This window comes from Protopterus annectens, chromosome 4.part0 (assembly GCF_019279795.1).
Source record: "Protopterus annectens isolate FY-2018-M chromosome 4.part0, PAN1.0, whole genome shotgun sequence".
NCBI classification, from domain to species: Eukaryota; Metazoa; Chordata; order Ceratodontiformes; family Protopteridae; genus Protopterus; species Protopterus annectens.
Window position 1 is genome coordinate 550,670,776 of NC_056733.1, and position 25,725 is coordinate 550,696,500.

The following is a 25,725-nucleotide window of genomic DNA, read 5'->3' on the forward strand; positions in this document are numbered from 1 at the left end:
TCTCTCCTGTTCTGGGATGGGTGTGGGTCACTGCTGTCCTACTTTACTTACAAATTGCTACTTATTAAATTTCTACTGTGATATTTTATTAATTTTTCTGTATCTATATGTGCAAGTGTTTCCTGCATTGAATGAAACATTGTAACTTTGTTCAGCTACACTGCTGTGTAGTTCTGAATGACAATAAAGTTTTCTTTGACTTTGACAGTGTATAAAGATTATGTGTGTATAGTAGCTTTGGTGGATAAGATGTGGATTGAGGGGACACTAGCCACAAGAAATATTGTATGTAGAGTACCTTAAAGGCATTTCAAATAAAAAAAAATCATGTTTTGCAGTACAAAAGATGTCTGGGGAGAGAACATTAAACAGTAGGGACAGACTTAGAAGCACCAAAAAGGATTCAAACCATGCGCTTTCCCATTTCAGTAAGAGAAGGTCCTCTGTGCTATCCCTAGGGATAATGGTAAATTGAGAAAAAGGTTTAAAACCTCACATGCTTTACATTATGCTGACTAATGCATTTGGTGGCTTTTTTTATTTTTACACTAAGAAGTATTTATTTATTATTTATTTATTGCATTTGTTTACCGGGATGGTCCACTGGGCCTAGGTGAGCCCATTTTCAGTGGAGGCCCGGGGAGAAAAGTTCCACATAAAATGGCAGTACACATAAGAAAATAAAATGCATTAAAGATTAAAATACAATTACAATAGAGTAAAACATTGACGTTGACACTAATACATAGTTTATATAGCCACACTACATTAGGAATAATATAATCACGATGGTTCAATGTTATGTACGTATTTATGTACTACTACATTGTGTAGTATTATTAACATTAATAGTAGAATTGGATGATTGTGAAACAGCATTAAAATATTAAATGTTTTTGGGTTGTAGGTGTTAGTAGCAAAGATTTAACACCTAGAGTTTGAGCCCCAGCAGTCATTATGGTGATAATGTGAGAAAGATTTATAGTGATGAGATTGAATAAAGAGAGTTTTATAGTAAGGAGACAGATATTTAAGAAGGTTTTATTTTGGCACATGAACAGTGCCAGAGTGAAAAAAGATGTTTTCTTAAGGTTGACTTAAAGAGAACAGGATACTTATGGTTCTGATAGAAGGCGGGAGGGCATTCCAGAGTTTAGAAACTCTGAAGTAGTATAGCATTTGACCAGCTGAGAGATTTGGTTTGTCAACTTTTAGCAACAATGTGTTATCAGATCTAAGAGGCCTGTTGGGATGATAGGTGGACAGTAAGGAAGAGAGAGAGGAGCACATAGATGGTTTACATAAATTTATGTGTAGTAGTTAATTGAAGATATGTTTATAGTAGTTAATTGAAGATATGTTTATAGTAGTTAATTGAAGATATGTTTATAGTAGTTAATTGAAGATATGTTTATAGTAGTTAATTGAAGATATGTCTATAGTAGTTAATTGAAGATATGTTTATAGTAGTTAATTGAAGATATGTTTATAGTAGTTAATTGAAGATATGTTTATAGTAGTTAATTGAAGATATGTCTATAGTAGTTAATTGAAGATATGTTTATAGTAGTTAATTGAAGATATGTTTATAGTAGTTAATTGAAGATATGTTTATAGTAGTTAATTGAAGATATGTTTATAGTAGTTAATTGAAGATATGTCTATAGTAGTTAATTGAAGATATGTTTATAGTAGTTAATTGAAGATATGTTTATAGTAGTTAATTGAAGATATGTTTATAGTAGTTAATTGAAGATATGTCTATAGTAGTTAATTGAAGATATGTTTATAGTAGTTAATTGAAGATATGTTTATAGTAGTTAATTGAAGATATGTTTATAGTAGTTAATTGAAGATATGTTTATAGTAGTTAATTGAAGATATGTTTATAGTAGTTAATTGAAGATATGTCTATAGTAGTTAATTGAAGATATGTTTATAGTAGTTAATTGAAGATATGTTTATAGTAGTTAATTGAAGATATGTTTATAGTAGTTAATTGAAGATATGTTTATAGTAGTTAATTGAAGATATGTTTATAGTAGTTAATTGAAGATATGTTTATAGTAGTTAATTGAAGATATGTGAGATATTGTGGTAGTTCAAGCTAGTTTAATTGATGTAAGGGATGAAAAGTTTGAGTTAGTTACAAATTTGGTGATCTTATTGTAGCATGAGACAAGTTTGGTTTTGAGAGAAGACTGTATATTGGTGAGGATGGGGGCACCGTAAAGTAGAGGTGAAAGCAGGAAAGAAGAAGCTAGAGCTTTATTAGCAGTGAAGTTAAGGAGGTACTTGTGTCTATAGAGGGTACCTAGTTTCTAATTGTTTTTTTTTATATTGTTATGGGCATGGAGGTCAAATGTTAGGTTTTCATCAATAATGACACCTAATAATTTGGTACTTGGAATGACATCAGTGTTAGTATTAGACAGAGAGTGGACAGAGAATTTGTTTCTGATGAGAAGGGTATTTTTGGGGGGTAAATATAATAAGCTTCATTTAACTAGGGTTTAGAGAGCGATGGTTACTTAATATCCAAGCTTCAGTTTCTGTAAAGGCCTGTTGAGTAAGATGGTGCAGGTCGGGAACAGTTTTGGCAGAGCAGATGATTACAGAGTCATCAGCATATTGGATAACAGTACCAAGAGTAAGAGTGGTATGGACGATGCTAAATAGGGCGGGGCCAAGTATTGAACCCTGGGGAACACCTGCAGTTGACTTTAGAAATGGTGAGCAGCATTTTTGCCATTTGGTAGCTTGTTGCCTGTCTGGGAGATAGTTAGAAAACCAGTTTAGGGTGAGATACCTTGGTTGGAGAGTTTGGTAAGTAGTAGGGGATGGGAAACTGTATCAAAGGCCTTTGTGAGGTCAAGGAAAAGTGGGGAAACTAAGTATCTGACTTCTCGAGCCCTATTTACTGTATCCAGAAAAGATATGAGAGCAGTGCTGGTACTATGCCCTGGACTGAAGCCATGTTGAGTAGGGGAAAGGATGTGGTTATTAACAAGATAATTTAGAAGCCATGTGTGAACACATTTTTCTAACATTTTGGAGATGGGGAAGAGAATTGCTATGGGCCCGAAGTTAGAGATATCAGAGTTGTTGCCACCTTTATGCAGAGGAAGACCAAATGCTTTCTTCCAAATGTTAGGTATTGTGGTCTCCTTAATGGATCTATTGAGGAGTATCCTGACCGAATAGGCAATGGAGTTTGCTGCTAATTGTAGAAATTCAGCTGGTAAGTTGTCTGGTGCATTTGTACATGGTTTGAGTTTATGAAGGAGTTTTTGTATTGTGCAGGTGGGAATTGGTGTGAATGTAAAAGAAGATATAGAGGAGTTTGGGCAGGGAGATGAAGGAGTATTTGGTGGTTTGTGATTTGTTGGTGGGAAGGTGGTGGTAAGCTTTGCTATGGTGTCAATGAAGTTAGAGTTAAAGAGAGTGGTTATCTCAGTGGGATTCTTGTCTGGATTTGGACAAGGATTATTTTTTGCACCTGGACAAAGTAGGGAGTTGAGTGCACCCCAGAACTTTTTAGGGTTTTGTTTGTATTAGTTTTGAAGAGTATGGAAATATTATTTTTTATTTTTAATCACCAAACGTTTTTCCTGGTTGCATAGCTGTTTATAATAAGTGAGGTCAGTTGCATTTTTGTTTTTTTGCCAGGCTTTCCTCCAAGCTTTGTCTCTAGTGGACATAATTTGCTTAGTTTGCTTGGTCAGCCAGTTCACATGTTTACCCTTAACTCTCTTTAGATGAGCTGGGGCTACTCTATTTAAGATCTGAAGATATGTTGAATTGAAAATCTCAACAGCATCCTTAAGTAGGAGATGTTTTAATGGTGTACAGTTCACACTATATAATATCTCTTTGAAGTTAGAGGGGGAGAAATGGGATAAATCCCTAGTGTGCTTGACTTGGTGTTGGTGTAGGACAGGAATAACCTTACACATTATGAAGGCAGGTGAGTGGTCAGTAATACTATCTGGCAGTCTACCAGAGGAGGAGATTTGTTAGGGTCAGATACCAGGATCCAATCAAGGACTGAACCTTTGTTGTTTTTATAGTTGGGCCTGGTGATGTCTGAGATTAGCTGTGTTTAATAGTTTAGGTTAATGCTGTTAGAGGGGGTCATTATTTCAAATATCATTCCAATTGATGTTAGTGTCGCCTAAGATGATAATTTCGTTATTAATATTAGTGGTACTCCAGGCAAGAATCTCTTCAAGTATAGGTATGTTATTGCCTGGGGGGATATGACCATGATACAAAGGTTTTTACAGTTATTCAATTTTAGGAAGGTCAGTAGTATCTCTGCAGTGGAGAATAGTGGGATAGGTTTTGTGTATTGAACTACTGTAAAATTATTTGGGTAAATTAAGGTGATGCCGCCACCTTTTTTCTTTGGCCTGTCTGCCCTAAGGCAAAGATAGTTACAGGGAAGGAATTCAAAATCTTTGACATATGGTTTTAGCCAAGTCGCTGTGATAGCTGTGAAGTCGGGTTTATTTTGGCTTAACCAAGCATGCAGAAGCAAAACTTTGTTTGTGATACTCTGGATATTAATGGTGGTGAAGTTTAGAGATTTTGAAGGGTAGAAGGGAGGTGTGGAGGGGCCGGGGTTTGGATGAATATCTCCACACTGAGCTAAGCTGGAGAGGGTGGGAGGCATTACATATTGTTGTTTCATTTTCATTTTCAGTTGTGCTGGAAGTGAGACAGTCACGTAGCAGGGGCTTTGAAGGGTGAAGATTTTTACTTTGCTTTGTAAAAGTATGTTTAAGGCATATATATATATATGTATATATATATATATATATATATATATATATATATATATATATATATAGTTGGGCCTATTGAGGAGTAGCTGGGAAGCGATGGTGTATGTACGGCAGTTGTAGAAGTTGGTTTGTAAGAAATTTGGACTGTGTAATAGTAAGAAGGATATAGAATGAGGTAAAGTAGGAGAAAGAGGAGAAAAGTAGATGGGAATCATTCTGTAGAGATGAAATATGAGTAAGATAGGTACTGAATGATGGGCTAAGAGTAATGGAGTTGTTTAAGACATATGGGAAAGATAGTGATAGTTACGTGAGGTGAATAACTGTTGTAGTGATTAAAATGTGTAGGTTAAGTAAGGTATGCAAGTGGAGATAGGGAGATTACGGTGGGAATACTGAAGTTGTAATATCTGGAATGGTGTGATGCTTGCAAATATATGTGAGTCATGAGTGACAGTCACCAGTGGGGTGTAATTTCAATACAAACCTATGAGGAACACTAGATGATACCAGGGACATTATTTAAACTACAACTGGGACTCACCTAAAAATGTTAATAGAGCAGCAGCAGGTCAACCATCACAGAGTCTTAAACTCTAATGTCTGGCATTGCTGACTGACTATAAGGATCTATGATTTAAGAGAGTTGAGACATCATCACTGAAAGACATCATTGCAGAAAATCAAGGACAAGTAAGAGGTGTGTGTGTATGTGTGTGTGTGTGTGTGTGTGTGTGTGTGTGAGTGTGTGCATGCGTGCATGTGTGTGTGTGTGTGTGTGTGTGTGTGTGTGTGTGTGTGTGTGTGTGTGTGTGTGTGTGTGTGTGTGTGTATGTGTGTGTTTATGTGTGTGTATTTGTGTGTGTGTAAGTGTGTACAAGTATGAGAGTGTGTCAATGCTACGTATGGGCTGCTTGCTTTAACTAACACAGGAAAATGCTGATCTGCATTCATAGTAGTTAACAATGATTCAGAGACATGCAGATTAGCAAATAATAATGTATTTCCTCATTGCAGCTAATATGTCTCTGAATCAGAAAATGCCACATCATTGAAACAGGGCCTTTTTGCAGCAGCCCTTACCATATGGCTTGGGTTCTTTCTGAATCAGAGGCATATTGTTTTGATCTTTCATTTGTTCATTTTCTAGTACTTTATTTGCCCTACGCAGGTCTAAGGGAAAGTCAAACTTTAAAGCAGTAAACAAACTACTGAATTATATACCAATCCATCACAACATGCAAACAGTCCTTTTTACACTATACATGCAAATATTGACATATTAGAAGCTCAACAATTTATCTATTACTATATCTTTAGGACATGGGTGCATACCACCCCCAAACCCACACACAAAAACTTACCTGGACATAAGGAGGACATGCAAGCAGTGCATAGAAGGTACTCCATCCAGGAATCAAACTGGAAAAGGATATACTGTGGTGGAGGGGTAACAGTAATCACTGCACTGCTATGCTATTCTCCATTAGATTTTTTTTATTAATATGTATTTTTATGTACGGAGGTATGGTGTTTTAAATTTCTTGTGCATTTTGTTGGGTAATGCTTTTACAATGTTATTGTCATTTTTTGATTTTGATTTGCGAAAACATGCTGGCTATGCCCTTGCAACTCCCACTCTAATATCATCCACCCCATCCAACCACTACCTTTCTTTCCACTCCACTAACTACCTTGTTTATAGCAAGCTCAGATGCTCATAAGCCTAGTACTTATTATACAGCAGGAACTTCTCATTGTAACATTTGTTAATGTCTGTTATGTACTTCACAGATAAAGATTCTAGTTGTCTACTGATGTACTTTGTTCTTCATCTTTAAATATGTTGTAAGTAATTGCTATGTTAAATTGTTAATCGCTATGTAATCCAATGTAACTACTGTCTGTTTATTTTACTGTGGAGCTTTTCTCCCTGGGCCTCCGCTGAAAATGGACCTACATCCAGTTGGACACTCCCGGTCAACAAATTTAAATAAATAAATAAAAATAAATAAATAAATTTGATGTTTGGCCAAATTCTGAAGACTGATGTATTTATTCTTTTGAATTCAAATCCCTCATAGAAGAATGGAAAACTCTTAAGTGTTGGCTTCCTATTAATTTTATTTAACCTTCCTCAAAGAGCCATGGCCTTGAAAGTTTTATAAAATCTAAGTAATGCAAATCAATGCCATGTAGAAAAGTACTGGATGGCATTCTGCCTATCATTTAACTTGATTTGGACCTACACTTCTTGTCCACAGAAATTTAGTCTGTATGCTTTTACTAGACTAGTTTTGTCATATTTGATAAAATTTGCATTTGGTGCAAATATAGCATATGTACATTCTACACTTAGCTTAAATATCTCCTTGTTATTTCTTGGGGTTAATTAACCAACTAAGTTTATAATTATAGGAGACAACAAAGGATGAAATACTTATCAGCAACAATTGTTGCTGATAAGTTTATAATTATATGCCCGTTGTAAATCAGACTTATACTAATGGAAAAGGACTTTTTCCATTAGTATGTTTTTTTTTTTTTTTTGTGTGTGTTAGACAGCAACGGAGAATGGAAGAGCTCAGTTGCTGTGATCTCGCTATGTTTAACAGGTTTAACATAGCGAGATATCTTTAAAAAAAGAAACGGAGATCTTTTTTTCTTCGTGGCTTTTTTAAAGCTCGTTTAACATAGCGATACGGCTTTAAAAAAAGCAACGGAAAAAGGAAGATCTCCGTTGCTAAGATATCTCACTATGTTAAACTCTTTTAACATAGCGAGACACCTTTTAAAAAGCAGTGGAGATCTTCCTTTCTCCATTGCTTCCACACACAGCTCTGATGTACTGCGTAACCATATGCATGCACAGTACATCAGAACTGCAGCAGAATACTGGACAGCTGCAGAAGGGCAGCACAGAGGCATTATACAATGCCATAATGCCATTATTTAAGAAAAGTAATTTTTTTTTTCTTAAATAATGTCATTGTATAATAGCAATAACCCACTTCTGGGTATGGATAATGCTGGATTTACCCACGGTTGTCTTTGTTTGGCCACTTGGGCTTCTCCCTCATGACCAAACCACACCAACCGTGGGTAAATCCAGCATTAACCACACCCAGGCGTGGGTTATTGCTTAAATAATAACCAACCAGGCTGCAGATTTATACTCACCTAGTCAATAACCAGTCAATGATGAAATGTGAGAATCAAACCATACATCATGTGTCTCTGCAAGGAAAATGCCTTGACCATTATGCCAACCCCCTTACCACAGTGCTCTTTTGCTAAGCAAAGTTGTAACACATACTGATACAATGGTAATCATTTAGTGTTGATAAAATCTATTTAGGCTCTCCTTGTGTATTACACATTATTGTCCCATGGAGTGCAGGGTATGTAAATGCACGATGATGCTTTTAAAGTTATAAGATTACATGACATATATATTAGTATTCCCAGGATTGAGAATGTGCAATCCTTCATAAAGATAAACTATAAAAAGCAGTACAGATCATAAAATGGATATCACTGTTCCAAAGATTCAGAATATTTAATCACCTCAAAAAAAAAATCATAGAGATAAACTGCAAAAGGCAGCACTGATAAAGCTTTTTTTATGTTTACAGCATACCAATCAGAGCTGTAGGCCAAGTGAATAAACCATTACCATGGCAGAAAACATATTCATCAGTTTAGTTGCAAATAAAACACATATATTAATGCTCAGTGCAATAAAATCATGTTGACTATATATCTGCATGACCATGCTTGGAACAGAAGCTCCTAGTTACCTGTGCTATCAAGGCCTTATGCTTCTTCATGAGTTCATTCAGGTCTTCTTGGTCTTCTTCTATCTGCTTCAGAAGGTCAGCTCTTTCATGCTGTAGCTGGTACAACTGTTCATCAACCTTGTATGGAACAAAAAGTAAGGTAACAGCTGAAGGAGGCTAAGAGAAACTGGACCAAATATACAGCGTTAAGCATGTGTGTCACAAAAATATGAACAGATCCATTCCTTCTAGTGGTTGCAGTAAGATGGAACTGAAGCCTAACTTCACACTTAAAGAAAGGTACACTACAACACAAAGGTACACTACACCTCAAAGGAATACTATACCACAAAGGTACACTACATGACAAAGGTACACTTCACCTCAAAGGAATCCTACACCACAAAGGTACACTACACCACAGTTTTTCAAAACAATATAACATTACTACACATAACAATCCTGTCACCTTAGTAACTACAAAATAATGTCTGGGTTACACACAGGCTCATGGCTTTATCTAAGCTGCATTCTGTATGTCCACAGCTGGACACCATGTCTACTCACAGTAAGGACATGACAAAATGATTTTGATGGACCGCTGCTCACAATGCTGCGAGGTTATCATTTATTGTAAATCACAGTGGCACTTAAATCCCTAATCTCATTCTGCAGTAGGTGTTTATATGTTTTACTTGAAGTTATTGCAAGCATAAGCAATCACTAGAAAAGATCGTTGTTTATAACATTTCCAGCGTATGTTTTGAAATTCATTCATAGCAGAGTTGTTCTATGCTTGCTATAATATCTCTTCACCGATAATTGGTTACTGTGAACAAATAAAGTATAGAATCAGCAGTGTGTTTATTACAATTTCTCACCAAAACATTATCATTCATTCACTCATTACATATCATGTAAGAACTAGCCCAATTCAAACATTTCAAGAAGTAGTTACACCATCACTCATACCAAGACAGCAAGTTGTTGACATTTATTGCAGCCTTGCCGTTACATAACAACGTGTCAAAGGTAAACACAGTGCAGTGCCCTTATAATAACATTCCTTGTTTTTTTGAATAAGAACATAGTTTAAAGACTTTAAGACAGGGCCAGCTGCTAAATACTTCATACACTCTTAGATGCCCAGTCACTTTTTCCTCTCTAGGGTCACTGCATACTTGGGTGCACCTTGGAAATGTCTGTTCAGCTGGTGGGAATTGTTTCTCCAGATGTGGAATGCCTTTTGAGTATGTGGACCAGAGTTAGAGATAAGCGATATCTCATTTGACAAATCGTGCCACTCCATTATCTGGAGTTGAGAAGCAAAAAAATAAATAAATATCCATTCTCTGATCTGGTACCAGCTATTAACACTAATCTACAATTAACTCTCATGTTTATGTAAGAAGCAAAACAGCTTGAGCATCAATAATCAAAAAATCTGCCTCCCATGTCTTGCGTATGGAATAGAAACCAAAACTGCCAAACAGACCCAGTAAAGCGAAAACCACAAAGGAAGCCTTCTGCAGGTAGCGATTATAGTAAATCCAGTTAGTGAAAATAATCACGATGTAGTGACTTTGATGTTAGCACTTTATTAACACACAAGAACTTTCGGAAGGCTTTGTATCCTTCCTTCATCAGACAAAACAACATATGCTAGGGTAAATCTCATTTAAATACACACTTAATGACCCTATTAATGACCTCATAAATGAGGACCCTCCTATTTTAAAAACACATTCATTTTAAGCTAGCATTAAAAAATATTATACGTGTTAATAAAATGTACATTATATTAACAATCAATTTAATAACATATTAGTTGCAACAAATGATATGCTTAAAATATATAAATATATAAAAATAAACTATATATAATGTAATATAAAAGGAACTACTAATCAGTTGTTAAAAAGCCTATGATTCTGTTGTGGACTGAACCATCCTAATCCTACTAACAAAAAAGCATCAATAATCAAAAAGTCTGCCTCCCATGTCTTGCGTATGGAATACCACTAATCTATCTAAATTCCTAACAAAATATTGTGTATGTAATACCATTAATCTGTCTAAATTCCTAACAAAATATTGTGTATGGAATACCGCTAAGCTGTCTAAATTCCTAACAAAATATTGTGTATGGAATAATACTAAGCCGTCTAAATTTCCAACAAAATATTGTCTATGGAATAATACTAAGCCGTCTAATTTCCCAACAAAATATTGTGTATGGAATAATACTAAGCCATCTAAATTCTCAACAAAATATTGTATATGGAATACCACTAAGCCATCTAAATTCCCAACAAAATATTGTATATGGAATACCACTAAGCCGTCTAAATTCCCAACAAAATATTGTATATAGAATACCACTAAGCCGTCTAAATTCCCAACAAAATATTGTATATGGAATACCACTAAGCTGTCTAATTTCCCAACAAAATATTGATATCCATAAAGAAGGCAGAAACAAAATTTTCAGATTAATTAATTTATCTTATAGAAGAGAACTCCACTGCAGTACCATATGAAATAAGTGGTAAATAGTTGTGGCAAGACCATATTATTTACTAAATCCTCTGTCCTACAAAATATTAAATGAAACCTACTACCTGCCTCTGAAAACACACTATTTATCAGACATCCCCAGTACAAACTAAGAAGTCAAGACACCATACATGCATCTTCAAAAAAAAAAGAAAAACATATAACATGACTACACCAGAAAATGTTTTCTACAAAATTTCCCCTATATCATAGAACACTGAAGTGGACAAAATACAAAAACTTAGCAAACTCTTTTTTGAGGCTTTTGAAAGTATACCTCATGAGCAAATACAGATACAATTCCCTTAGGGAACCAGGTTACTTCTAATGAACTGATATCTAAGATAGACTACGTAATACTACACCATATTCATCAATGTGCAGCCCTAACTGATGCCCAGAGATAGCAATATAACCAGTGTGAAAATGTAAATAAAGTTTTTCTAATACCCTGTCATATAATACAGTCTTCTTCTTTCAGCTTTTTCCCCTGTTAGGGGTTACCACAGCAGATCACCTGTCTGCTCATGATTGGCAGTGGAGTTTTACAGTGTCAAGTTGCCAGGCCAGCACCCAACGTTCCACAGAAGGCACACACATGCTAGGACCAATTTAGAGTGTACAATCCACCTGCAGCATGTCTTTGGAATGTCAGAGGAAACCAGAGCACCCTGAGGAAACCCACATGACCACAGGGAGAACATTCAGACTCTGCACAGAAGGCACCCCAGCTGAGGATCGAACAGGAGAACCTCTTGCTGTGAGGCAGCAACACTAACCTCTGCACCACCGTGGCCGCCCTTGTCATTTAATACAGTGATTTATGCAAATAACATTCGTAAAAAAAGCACTCCTATATTGTTATCCTGGTACAGAGTGTAGTAATTTTAGCAAATATTCATGTAAAAGCAGATCTTAAATACTGGGCATAATATAACCAGAATGCAAGTGCTGGTTTCACATATAGCTTTAAAGGTAACCTGTTTTTAAATGATGTATTGAAAAGTTGTCACTGCCTTTTGGCTTAGGTCACAGCTAAAAAGTGTCTATGAACAAGTTTATTTACCCATTTAACAAAGTCATATAAATAAAAAGATGTAGGTAGGTAAATACCATTTTCTTATTCCTGCTGATAGTTTCCATCTCTGTCCGAATGCTTTCTAATTCAAAGATGAGTGACTTCTGAATCTTTTCGTCATCTGTACGCTGTGCAACACTGTCTTCCAGCTGGCAGTAAAAAGGAAAACAATGATGTTTAGTTAACTAATTACGGATTCTTTCAGCTCAGTATTTGTTTTAGGGATATGCTAATGATCATATATTTCCTTTTTACACATATCATAGTAAGAAAATTCTATGCAAAGAAGAAACTTTATTTTGTAGTTGTTTAATTCAGGTGGTCCACTAAGAAACATGGTGCCTACTATCTGTTCAGAAACATTTTTTAAATGTTGTTTTCTTACTGATAAGTAATTATACAAAGTAACAAAAGAAGGAACAACTAAAGTAAAGTAACTTACAAGGTAACACAATTTGACAAAAGCTGTATATTACACTTTTCAATGTCTGTGAAATGTTCTAATTTTCTATAATATTTCAAGGTAGTGACATAGTAAAGTGTCTTAAGACAACAGCTTGGATGGAATCACTTAGTGTCCATTCAAAGTATGAATTCCATTGAGATCTTTGCTCTATATGTTTAAGACAGTCCTTAAAGAAAATGCTACTGATGTCACTGCTGTGTTTTACTTTCTCCCCATATTCGTGTATTCATCTCTTGTAATAATAGGTGTCCTCTTGTCCTCTGTGAAGTAAACTCAAAGAGGCCTAAAACAGAACCTCTAAAATTTCCTTCAGTCTTTGTGACAAAAGTGATTGCTACTTGTTAGTAAAGAAACTTTACTGGTTATAATTTCAACACTACCAAACAGTTACTTTACAACCCTTAGTGAATCACCTGTTGCAATCTGTTACCTGTCCATTTCTGATCAATGCCATTCAATAAAGACAATGGATGCACTCGTAATCAGCATGGGACATTGACAGGTTATCTAGTCAACATTTCCAAATCCATAAATAGGTTTTGTGAATATGGCTTTGCCAAATCTGTAAGCACCTACAGGTTAGACTCCATCATGCCAAATATTTATTCCTGATAGGAAACCTTTCAATGAAAATCTGAAAGTCTGCCTTCTTAGAATCTGAACCTGTAATGCTGCACAACACAGTGGCATGCTTTCCATCAGTAAACTAACAATAATATGATACTGCATACTTCCTTATTTCTTCACTAGAATACATCCCTTTGTGACCTTTGCAATATGTGCATCTTTTTATAGAAAGAAAAAACTGAAGAAAAGATATTTATCAAGAAGTGGGATGTTATTAAAAAAGAATATTTTGGTTATGGCCAACAGGTTGTAGGATAACAAAAATTATACAATGAATGCTGATTAATATTCAAATATGTGCACACAAATTCAGCGGCAGAATCATCATGCTCATTATAAATCGATCATTACCAACAGGAAAAAAGTCTGCTTATTGCAGCCTGGTGTAGTACAAATGTAACTGCAAGCAATCCTATAAAAATAATAGAAGCTCTCTGTAGTATCGGGAAAGTTTCTGTTATTTTTTTACAGGACATACCTTTGTAATATATCAAGCTGTGACAGGCAGACTTCCCCTATTAGTAATGTGGATGTCTGTAGAAGTAAAATAAACTCTCCCAAGAAGCTAAGTGATACACTTTATAAAAATAACAAAAAACGTCTCTTGTTTTTACATGTTGAACTGACTGCCTTTCTGCTTATTTAATGGGAAGAGTTTATTTTATTTCACAGACTGGTGCACCCATTTCACCTACAGCAATGATAAAGCAGCACATACTGTCTTTTAGTAATGCACTTTGCAGGCATTGGCAAGTACATAACCTACGTATGTGAAGTGCATCTGTTGGATACCCTCTGACACAGAAAATGTGGAAAAATACTACATTCCTTTTCTACAACGACATTTTTTAAATAAGGCAAAAGTTTTATTTATTAAATAATGTCACTATATAATAGTAATAATCCACTCCTGAGTATGAGTAAACAAGGATTTACCCATAGCTGGCTTTGTTTAATTACTCAGGCTTTGTGCTTATGATCAAACCATGCTAACCATGGGTAAATCCTTGGCTGTTTGTCCGAAACGTAATTTCATGAACCCATTTTTCCAAAAGTGCATTTATCCGAAATTGCACTTTTGTGAAAAACCTAGACAATGAAATGCAAAAAAAAAAAAAAAAACAATTGCAACATTAAACACATTTATATTAACTCTGAGTTAGCACTACAGTGGGGAAAATGGAATATTCCCTTATCCCCACTGTGCTGCGATCTACAACAACAACCTCGGTTTCTTTTCATTGACTCGTTTTTTCGCGAAAGTTCATTTTCGGATAAATGCACTTAAAGAAAAATGGGTTATGAAATTATGTTTCAGAGAAAAGTAATTTAGGTGGGTCAAGGTACACCCATACACACACACACATACATATATATCTATATATATATCTATATATATATATATATATATATATATATATATATACATATATATATATATATATATATATATATATATATATATATACATAGCTAGATATAGGTAGATGGATATATATATATATATATATATATATATATATATATATATATATATATATATATATATATACACACACACAGATATGGGTCTATTTCAGGTGATCCAGTTTTCAGAAACTCGAAATTCATATAGTCAAAACCATATGATCGAGTTTACAAAAATTTGAACATCAAAAACCCCACAAACAAAATGAAAAAAATCTACCTTTTTGCACCCCCTGTAAATTATATATACCAACTCTGAGATTGCACTACAGTGAGAAAAAGTGTAAATTTCCTGATCAGGACTGTACCGTGATCTCCATTCCAAAGCTTTGAGTTTTCAAAAACTCAATCATATGCATTTCACATTTCTGAAAACTAAGTCAGCTGATAGAGACCCAAATATGTGTGTATATATGTGTGTGTATATACAAATATATATATATATATATATGTGTATATGTGTATATATATCTGTGTGTGTGTGTGTGTGTGTGTGTGTGTGTGTGTGTGTGTGTGTGTGTGTGTGTATATATATATATATATATATATTGGTCTACTTTGATTCACTGAAAACTCATTTCACTGAATTTCAAAACACTCACACCAAATTGCTGAAAACTCATTTCACTGAATCACATTTCATCGAATGTAAGCACTAATTGCAAATAAAGCATATATGCCCTTTTACCCATTGTAGTGCAGTCCTGGAGTTAGTATATAGAGTTAGGGTGGGTGTGGGGGGCATGGCCATTGGGGAAAAGGGCATATATATTTTATTTGGCCAACAGTATTTATATTCAGTGAAATGTGATCCAGGGAAATGATTTTTCAGTGATTTGAGCTTTCAGCAATTTTTTGAGGGTGAATTGAAATTCAGTGAAATAAGTTTTCAGTGAATCAAAGTAGACCAATATTATATATGTATATATATATATATATATATATATATATATATATATATATATATATAAATATATATACGTATATATCTATACATATATATATATATATATATATATATATATATATATATATATATATATGTATACACACACACACACACACACACACACACACACACACACACACACACACACACACACACACATACACACACACACACAGATGCCAGAGTAGGTCATGATAATAGCACCCAGTTTGCAGTCATCTGCAGACTTAGTTAACCAGAAGTTCTGGTTCTCAATTTTGAGATCAATACCAAAAAGAACAGTTCCCAATACAAAGTTATGATGGACTCTGAAAGTTATCTTCAAACTATCAGATGAGGCACCTACCACAATAACTATGTGGGTTCAGTCTTTTATCCAGTTTTCTGTCCATCTATTCACAAAAGGATACATACATATTTAAAGCATTTGCCTTACTTAGAATGCCCACATGGGTTAAAATGTGAGATATTTTGATGAGGTCAAGATGCACTGTGTGAATAGCATGAACCCTGTTCACAGCCTAGGTGACCATCTCAAAGAAGTTAAATAGTTGTAACATACAGGATTCCCCTTTGATGATGCTTAAGTGTTGTGGGTCTAGCCTAATGTGATGTTTGATGCCATAATTGATGGGGTCTGTTATGATGTGCTCTATACCTTTGTCGATCAGGTTTGAAGGCTGATGGGTATATAATTACTAGGTTCTGTGGTAGTTCCACTCCTGTGCGGGGTTATGAACATTGTAGTGCACCACAACTCAGGAACAAATCCTGAGGCTCAGCTTCGGCTAAACTAGATGAGGGAAAGTTCGGTACAGGAGAGTTTGGCTATCAGGTCCCATAGAATAAGTATTTTTTTTCAAAATATGTTCTTTGGTGATAAAAGGGAGTGCAAGGCATTCTAGAATATGTGGACTTTGGATAGATGTTTCAGGGGTAAAGTTTGCACTAAACTTATTTGCTAGTATGTTGCCAATGACTATTCGGTTGAAGGGGATGGCTGCATTTAGAAAATTTTTTGAGCATGTTTAGCTAGTGTTCCTGAATTGTCTTAGATAACTAGTCATTCTTAGTTTTAGAAGCTAGCCTAATCTCTCGGGTTGCTTTCTTAGACCTAATAGTACTTTCAGTTCACTGGTCATGTTTTTTATTATCTTTTTTCTTACTGTAAAATATATTTTATTTAAGGACCACCCTTGTGGTTTGCTTTTAATTTACTATTGCATTTTGCTGTGGTTAGTACTGATAATTCTGTGCATTTGTCTAAGTGGTCATATAACTCCTTACTTAAGCTGACTGCTTTGTCCGTGTCTAAGCTGGTGCTGTCATAAATGAATTTTGTGATTTCATAATATTGCTATATGTGTTTTGTCTATTTGAAGTCCATAAATTCAGAAATGTTGGTTTCAGGGACTTTGGAAATTTTGAAGGCAAATGCCACAAGTTTAATTTCCAAGTTAACTGGGGAAGGAGAGACCATAGGAATAGTACATGTAGAGAATATATATTCATGAGGACTATGGTTAGAATATTATGCCCTCTAGTGAGGATATTATCTCTGTTTCAGGGTTTTTTGTTAATCTTTTGGAGGTATAGGTGCAAAAGTTAAATGTGCTGCAGCGAAGGTTGTTAAAGTCACTTAAAATAATTCAGTTCTTGTTAAAAGGGAGCTCTTAGAATAGTTTCAGAAATATAGCACAATCATCTGAGAACACTGAAGATGTCCTATGACAGGATATAATTTGGTAGACTGTCTTTTTATTGGTGATCTGGAGTTTTTTTTATATCTGTTTACCAGTCTATGAGAATCTCCTGATCGTAATATGATCCTAAACAAATATGGAGATACTACTACAATTACCATCAGGCCTGAAGGCATGGTTCATGCAAAATGCAGGTATGAAAGGAGCACTTTATGTACGCTTCAACACAGTCTTGGTAATTGCACAGCTATGAACATGTTCCCAATACAGTGCACTCTCAAGATTAGGCAGTTTGGTGATGAGATGTCTGCCAGTGAGAAGACGCACATTAGTATGGTCAAATCTAGGGTTAGATAACTCTGCTGCATTGGCATTGCCAATAACTGGACTCTGCCTAAAGATGCACTACTGGGATAGTGAGGTTTGAACCAATATGTAGAAGCCCTCAAATAAGAAGTGCATGCCCTCCCTTGTGAAGCAAGGTGGACTCTTAATCATCTCATGCTGTAATGTCACATACTGGATCCTCCAAGAATGACCCCAACTGTTCCTCAAATTGTTGAAGCCAATTATCATCTCTGTGCATGCAGCTTAGTGTTTTGCATCCCAGGTCATGTACTCTCACATGGACCAACACAACATTGTGATCATATTTTCCCCTGGGAAATGGTCTTTAGTGCTCCTGTAATGTCAAAAATCCTGGCACCCAAACACAAATGGCTATAACCATATCCCTGTTCAGCTTGTGAGCAGAGAATCTGAATGCGTAAGAAACGAGTCATCAATCACTAATATATGGTTTCTTAGTAAAGTGCAAAACTGGGAGTAATTTGACTCTTGAAAATGTAATGCTGTAAATGTGGATAGATGAGGTGAGTTGGAAAATTTCCAATGATATGTATTGTAGGAGTGTTGTCAGAGGTTTTTGTGGCCACAGTGTATGAAATGTTATTACATTTTTTCCAAGAATAAGATAGAGGTGAGGGTAGGGATCATTGTGCATGTGTTTAGGTGAATGGGATGCCTCCAAATTAGTTAAATATTTGCATATCTCAGTTATAAAAATTATTTATAATAAGACTTCACTATAAGTGAGTATAAAGCAGTTTCTTCACTGCCCGTGGAGACTGAGGGTTAAATGGTTGTTGGTACCATAAGGGAAAGAAGCTGGCTGACCTTCCATAGTTTTGAGTTCTTTGAGTATTAACTGGAGATGTGCACAGGTAAAGTAACTGTAACTAAGTAGCTTAATTTACATTGTGGAGAAGTGAACAGGCTTTGCTATTTGAAGGGGCTAACTAGGTTAATTCTAGTTCATGGAATAGTGTAAAGGCTAAGCTGTTTTTAGGGGTAGGTGGTTTTATGGGCAATGTATACTGGAATGTATGTTTGGATTTGCAATCCTTAGTAAGTTAAGGAATAGAGAAATGGGGGGCGGGGGCTTAAGAGCTGGAGACTATAGTGGATCACTTTAATTAAAGCAGTTGCCTAGGCTTTAGTACTACTCTATGCAAATCACTGGTGCTTATTAATGACTAGAACCATGATGCAGTGCCACAGACACAAAGAGAGTGGCTAACCCCAAATAGCAGTGGATCAGTTACCTATGGTGACTTATATCAATACATAGAACAGCTTTGGAGAAAATTCACAAATGAACTGGGAGGTCAAACTCCAAAGTTCACAGATTAGGCAAACAGATCAAATCCCCAGCACCTGTCTGCAATGCACTTTGCAACCTTTCTGTATGTGTTGCAGAATTATGCAGGAATGACAAATTTAAAATGTGTGTCAAAGATTAAAAAAACAAATGGTCCGGGATCAACAACTAATAGGAGTTACATTTAAAAACATACTCTAAGCAATGAAAAGTCTTGAATGAGCCTAGTTGATTCTTTTCTCACCAGACAATAAAACAGGATTTAATTCCAACAAGTCACTCAACAGATCACTTGCACAGCAAAATGCAGAGCAGCTACTAAAGGAATTGTCAAAGCATGAATTTAAAATAGTTTAGAACACTTAACCCAGTTGTAATAAGGTCTAAATGAGGACAGCAATAAACCAAATAACTTAAACTGATAAGAAAAAGTAAATTAAACAAAATAGCTTAAAGTGATAGCAGAAGGACTTTGAATCAGATAGGAACTACTAAAATACTTAAAAGTGATAAACAGACGTATCAAAAGTGTCTGATACTGAATCCCACAGGAAACTTATTGTCTGTCATCCTTAGGGCTCACCAGCTCTTCACTCTGACAGTCACACTAAACAGAGCATAAGCAGTAAAATGGGAAAATAATGTTTCCACCTTCTTGACAGTAACTATTGGTGTCCCAGAAGGATCTATATTAGGCCTTATAATTTTCAACATATTCCATCAATGACTGTTACAAAAAATGCTTGCTTGGGGTCAACACTCTTATGACTCTGCCAAAACTCAGAGCAAACATTCTTATATATTGAAACATGGCTAAATAATTCCCAACTACTTTTAAACCCTAAAAAAGCATAATTACTGCTCTTTACCTAAAAACATGACTCTACTAAAGCAACATGGCACTATCATCTCTGCCAATAACACTGTGATAGAAGAAGTAAACCACACAAAACTACAGCGGGTCATTAGAGATGACCAGTTGAAATTCAACCACCATGAATCACATGTGGTTAAGAAATACATCAAAAACTAAGAATGTTATTCAGAATAAAAACTTTCCTGACTGACATAGTCAGAAAACATAAAGATGCAACTTTCTTACTGCCATTTCTCTTCCACGCTGCCTGATTATTCACTAACTTTCAAATTTCCCAACTCTCCAGATCTAGTCAATGTTATAATAAAATTGTGAAATATCCAGTAAACTGTAACCATAGAACACACCACAGCCTAGCATCCAGACCATTAAACTGGTTAGATCTACCATATCACCTAACTCTTTCTCAACCTAACTACAATACATGAACTTCTCTGTAAGTTATAAAACTGCCCAACCCTTAACAGTTTAATGCAACAGCAATCCCCAACAGAATTTTACTATCTACAGAAAATCAGTAATCGTTATAGCCAAAGGTTTAACCATCATGTCAATGGATTTGCTCCTGTATATCTCCAGGATAAATGCTGAAAAAAAAAAAACAAGTCAGACAAACCTGGTAATAATAAATGAATGATAAGAAGCAAATAAAATCACCAAAAGCACTTATCCATGTGTTGTATGACATGGGAATCAGCACCAGATGGATTTAAAATAAGTATCAATGATTCACAGAAAAGCTTTCAGGACTCAGCAGCCAGTCACAGTTATATTTATAAACTGCTTCCAAGCAACTAAAATTCTAAAACTAGTATGGTTATCTCTTTTCCCTCTAGAAAGAGAGAGAGAGAGAGAGAGAGAGAAGACAAAAAAAAAAAAAAAAACAAAAAAAAAACAGGATATAATTTGAATACTAAATCACCATTCCTTCTAGAAAGATAGAGAGAGTGAGAAAAAAAAGGATATAATTCTAACACTAAATCACCATTCCTTCTAGAAAGAAAGAGAGACTGAGAAAAAAAAAACAGGATATAATTCTAACACTAAATCACCATTCCTTCTAGAAAAAAAGAGAGAGTGAGAAAAAAAACAGGATATAATTCTAACACTAAATCACTTTAACAACAAAATACAGTGTAGCTATTAAATGAAATTTGTCAAAATAAGCTTAAGCTGAAATTGGACAATTATGAACAAAATAGCTTAAACTGTAAAAATAAAATGATAATAAATAACTTAAATCATATAACTGCTTAAATAATTTAAAATTGAAAAGTATCAAGTGGGTGAAAAAAAACAAATATGTTACAAGGCCTGGAAGCTACAGTAGGTGGATTTCATTAAGTGACTATTTGCACCAGAAAACACACACACACACACACACACACACACACACACACACACACACACACACACACACACACACACACACACACACACACTAGTCTGAATGTTACATGTGAAAACCACGTAGATCATTCCATATTTTTGGCTTATGTTGTTTTTGAGGTAGATTCATGACTGATTCTAGGTTCTGAGATAAGTAATGGATATATCAGATTAAAGAACATTCAGTTTCACCTGCTGGCATTCTATCCACCAGCTCACTTTTTTGCTTTTAAGATATGTTTCAGAGTATAAAGTTCCTGAAACCAGTTGTGTGTGTGTTTTGTGCTTATCAGTAAACTTAGGCAACAATGGAATATCTCTCAGAATATTACTGTTTGCATGAAAGTGGTTAGAGTGTGTTAGGTATCATATACAGTGATTTACAAGCAAGCCCAAGAAATGAATCATACAAGTGTGTATAATGCATTCACTGAAAATCCTTGTAGTTCTTTATGTTTTAGCATCTCAGTTTGTAGCATCTGCAACGCAGGTTTAAACCTAGATCCATTTATCATTCTGTATATATTAACAATCTCCATCTCTGAAAGTATATATTTGTTATTTTCTCATATCCTCAGTCTGTTTGCAGTTTTTCTGCCTATCCAGGCATAACTTCCATAAACAGGATTTTACTAGATTTTTAGAAGAAATATCACAATTCTTGTAGAATGGAATACACATTTTCATTATGTGATTTTATGTTCTAGCTCAGTGAATTAATATTAAACATGCAATAAGCTTTAAAATATAATATATCAAATTAGAAATTCATTCTGCATAAAAATGGAAAAAGGGATCTTTATTCTGTCATAATATTTACATAAAGTTATGAATATAAGATACAGTAATCACAGTTAAGTACAAATATGGAGCTGAAATTGTATGAATTAACACATCATCATTATTAAGCCCTTAAGGTGCACAGACAAAAGTACTGGATTTTACAAAATACAGACTTTTTTAAACTGGTTATTTATCTTTTGAGACTGCTCTCAGTTTTTCTGGTCTTTCTTCCTCTGCCTTGTCCTTGGCTTTGCTTCCACCAGCATCACTAAGATTGTGCTCCAAATTTTTTTCTGCCATGGAGTAGAATACACCTTCTTCCTCCTGATGAAATGAGGACCAAGGTAGTGAGTGACCACAAGATGCTTTATATAGCATTCAGATGTGTGTTTGTTGTCATTCTTTTAGCACAGTAGGAATTCTTAATGCCAGCTGAAAAGTATATGCACATTACTGACAACTGTTTCCTTATACTCATAGCTATCCAGCACCCCATTTATTAATGGCAGAAGGTTGATATCTAGTTCCTCTACCTCAAAAGTTGATTGCCCACTCACCACAATCCTAGACCCTCTTCTCACCTCCACTGAAGGAGTCCAGCCACTCCAAGCGTATTCCTTTCCTTCCTTGCCAGCTCTTCTCCAAGTGTTAATTCTGACCCTTGCCAGCTCTTCTCCAAGTGTTAATTCTGACATGAGATGCTTTCTGGTACATAGAGAAAAATCCTGTGCAGTAAAGAACTGTCAGTAATAATGGCTTCAATAATGCACCTTTGCCATTTTTTTGGCACATGAGAAATTATGAGTCCCTATAATAAGACACATTATTTTGCTGCATGTGTATAATTTTATTTGGGCTCTGTTTATATGACTTCTTTAGTTCACATAAGATAAAGTCATACAAAATGACATAGTAAAGTAACTGTGTAAATAATACTAAACCTCCAATACCTAAGTATATTTTTAACATTAGTGCATCATTTCCAATAGTCACCATGCCTAAACATACTTGGAAAAATATAATTTCACTGCCTTATACGCTGATTTTGTTTCCTAGAGGGTAGAGTATTTAAATGCTGAGCTTTTCACCTGAGATGTTTCAAATAATAGGAGCTACTTGACTGTACAACTCTTCAGTTTACCTCATCTTTCTTTCTTTGCAGATCTAAATGGATTATTTTGCAGGATGCTATTACTGAACAATTTTCTAAAAAATCTGGAAATACTTTTTTGCTGTCTAGTCTGAAGTCTACATACAAAATTCATTGCATGTGAATGTTATGCTTCCTATAAAAATCACTTTAACACCATGGTACATTTTCATTTTAAAGCTTATTGCAAAATATTTACGAAGCAGACATAATTAATAGCAGATCTTCACTGCTGGCCTGAGGATATAGCCTCTTGACTGTCAGTAGCAAATAATTTATTTCTTTGGACATATTAAGAGGCAGATGAATGCAACTAATGCTGTCAACCTTTTAACATAAATGGAAGTTTGCTGGCATTTTAAAAGACAGATGAGTACTTTATAGTTTGCTTGTTGCTTTTTATACTTTCAAGCTCTGTAAATTAAAGAAAAATTATTCAGTTAAAACAAAAATACATTTTTCCTCTTTGAAAATATAACTGTTGATATATGTTGAAATCTAAATTTTCAATGCTTTCAGTCATCAAAGGGTTGAACATCGTTGGTAAAGCATATTGTACTGGCTTTGAGAAACTCATTCTGAACAGCTGCTATGTATTTTATTGTATTTTAGTTGTGTATGTGATGCACCACTGTTTTAAGACACAAACAGCAGTAAAATTAAGTTGTTTCTTTATTTCTTCCTATTGTATTAATTATTTGAATATTCATCATTCTAGTCATGTTCTTTCTGAGTTCCAGTCATTTTTTTTTCAAGTGTACACTTTCTTTTAGTATATCATTTAGTGATCCAAGCACTGTTTTCAATCTCTCCAAGCCTTCTAAGGTTTCAATCATAAATGTTTCACAGTCTTTCAGTGATATAATTCCACTATTGATATGATATATACCCTTTTGAATTCTAACTGTGGCTCAATCTATTGTCTTATCTAGCAAGTTAACTGTTACTGTGAAGTCCTCAGACTACACAAGTACACATTGCAAGCTTTACTTCAGAGGTTCACTACTTTATTGTTATTTTCTTGAAGATTTCCCATTTCTTTTATGTTGCTCTTCCCTCATTTAATCAGAGTTAATGTAAATTTTAATTTGCTGCTATTTAAGAAAAAACAGCATTATAATTAAATTGACTTAAATAATACTTGTAGTTGTATTTATACTTCCGTTTTTACCTTTCAAGTACAGTAAACACAGTTCATTCAATGATTAATTGAAAGTGACTAACTTTGTGCACCAGGATCTGTTAGAGATCTATGCTTAATGCTACTGGTATGAACTCTGTCAGAGTTGCTGTGTCTTTCGGCTTTTCCCGGTTAGGGGTCGCCACAGTAGATCTCCAGTTCGCTAATGATTTACAGTAAATTTTTACGTGCCGAGTTGCTGGCCCTGATGCACAACCTTCAATGAAGGCATGCCCATTCATGCATGTCTCCACACAGAAGATGCTCTAGCTGAGAATTGAACAGGGCAACATCTTACTGTGAGGTGACAATGCTACCACAGCACCACAACCGCAGTATTATAAACTCTGTCAGAGTATTAGCTTTTAATATTTCTTTTTCACATGTGCAACAAATTAATTTACACTTAAGTAATGTATTCCCAATTAGAAGAATGGTGAGAAATAGGCATTTGTATGGAAGTCAGTAAGTATATTTATTTATTTTCACTTCCACGGCAGCACAAACAAAAAGCAAAAAATCCAAAAGAAGTTGTCAGGCTCCAGATGAACAACAGCAAATTTATTGTAGAACAGTAAAACAAACAGATAATCCCAGTTAGCGCTTTTGTCTCACTTCTATTAACTCTGAGACTTCTTCAGACTGATTGTTTCTGGCACATCCAACACTTTACATACTAAAAAAATCACATGATCCAAAATGTCACATGACTATTATAAAAACTTTTTTTTTGATACATTAAAAATCTAACTGTGGATGAAAAGAATGCATGGAACAAGCCCTATAAAATGAATAAATGTAAGGTTGAGTTTAAATTTATAGTTTTGGAAGCACTTTCTAACAGTCTTAATATAGTAAATACTGAGGAAGAGCTAGTCTGGCTAGAATATTGTTGGCAAGTCAGGCTTAATGCTTGCTTTCCACCAGGTCTCAATAACAGAGAGGAATTTGTAATGTATTTAAAAAGGAAAGAAACACTAATTTATTGATACAAATGTTTATGTATGAAAAGTGTATATGGTTAAAAAAAAACTTTGTAAAAAAGTTTTTATAATAGAAATGTCTATAAATAAATGTAAATAATTGTTGTAAATATTGTAATTCTAAAACCTTTTGTAACCCTGTATATGGAGCTTTTCTCCCCAGGACTCCATTGAAAATGGGTTCAACTTGGCCCAATGGACTATCCTGGTAAACCAACTGCAAATAAATAAATAAATAAATAAATGTGACATTTTGGATCATGTGATTTTTTTAGTATGTAAAGTGTTGGG

The 25,725-nt window shown here is 34.8% G+C and overlaps 1 protein-coding gene across 3 annotated transcripts in view; it reads right to left on the bottom strand.

The window, feature by feature from the left end:
* MYO18B (myosin XVIIIB) overlaps positions 1–25,725 on the bottom strand; it is a 2,352,406-nt gene that overhangs the window by 626,941 nt on the left and 1,699,740 nt on the right. For all 3 annotated transcript variants that reach the window (XM_044068483.1, XM_044068482.1, XM_044068484.1), the window contains 2 exons: positions 12,236–12,349; positions 8,588–8,704 (listed from right to left, as the gene is read on the bottom strand). In XM_044068483.1, coding sequence (XP_043924418.1) covers positions 8,588–8,704; positions 12,236–12,349 — 231 coding nt within the window. The remainder of the gene's footprint in view (positions 1–8,587; positions 8,705–12,235; positions 12,350–25,725) is intronic.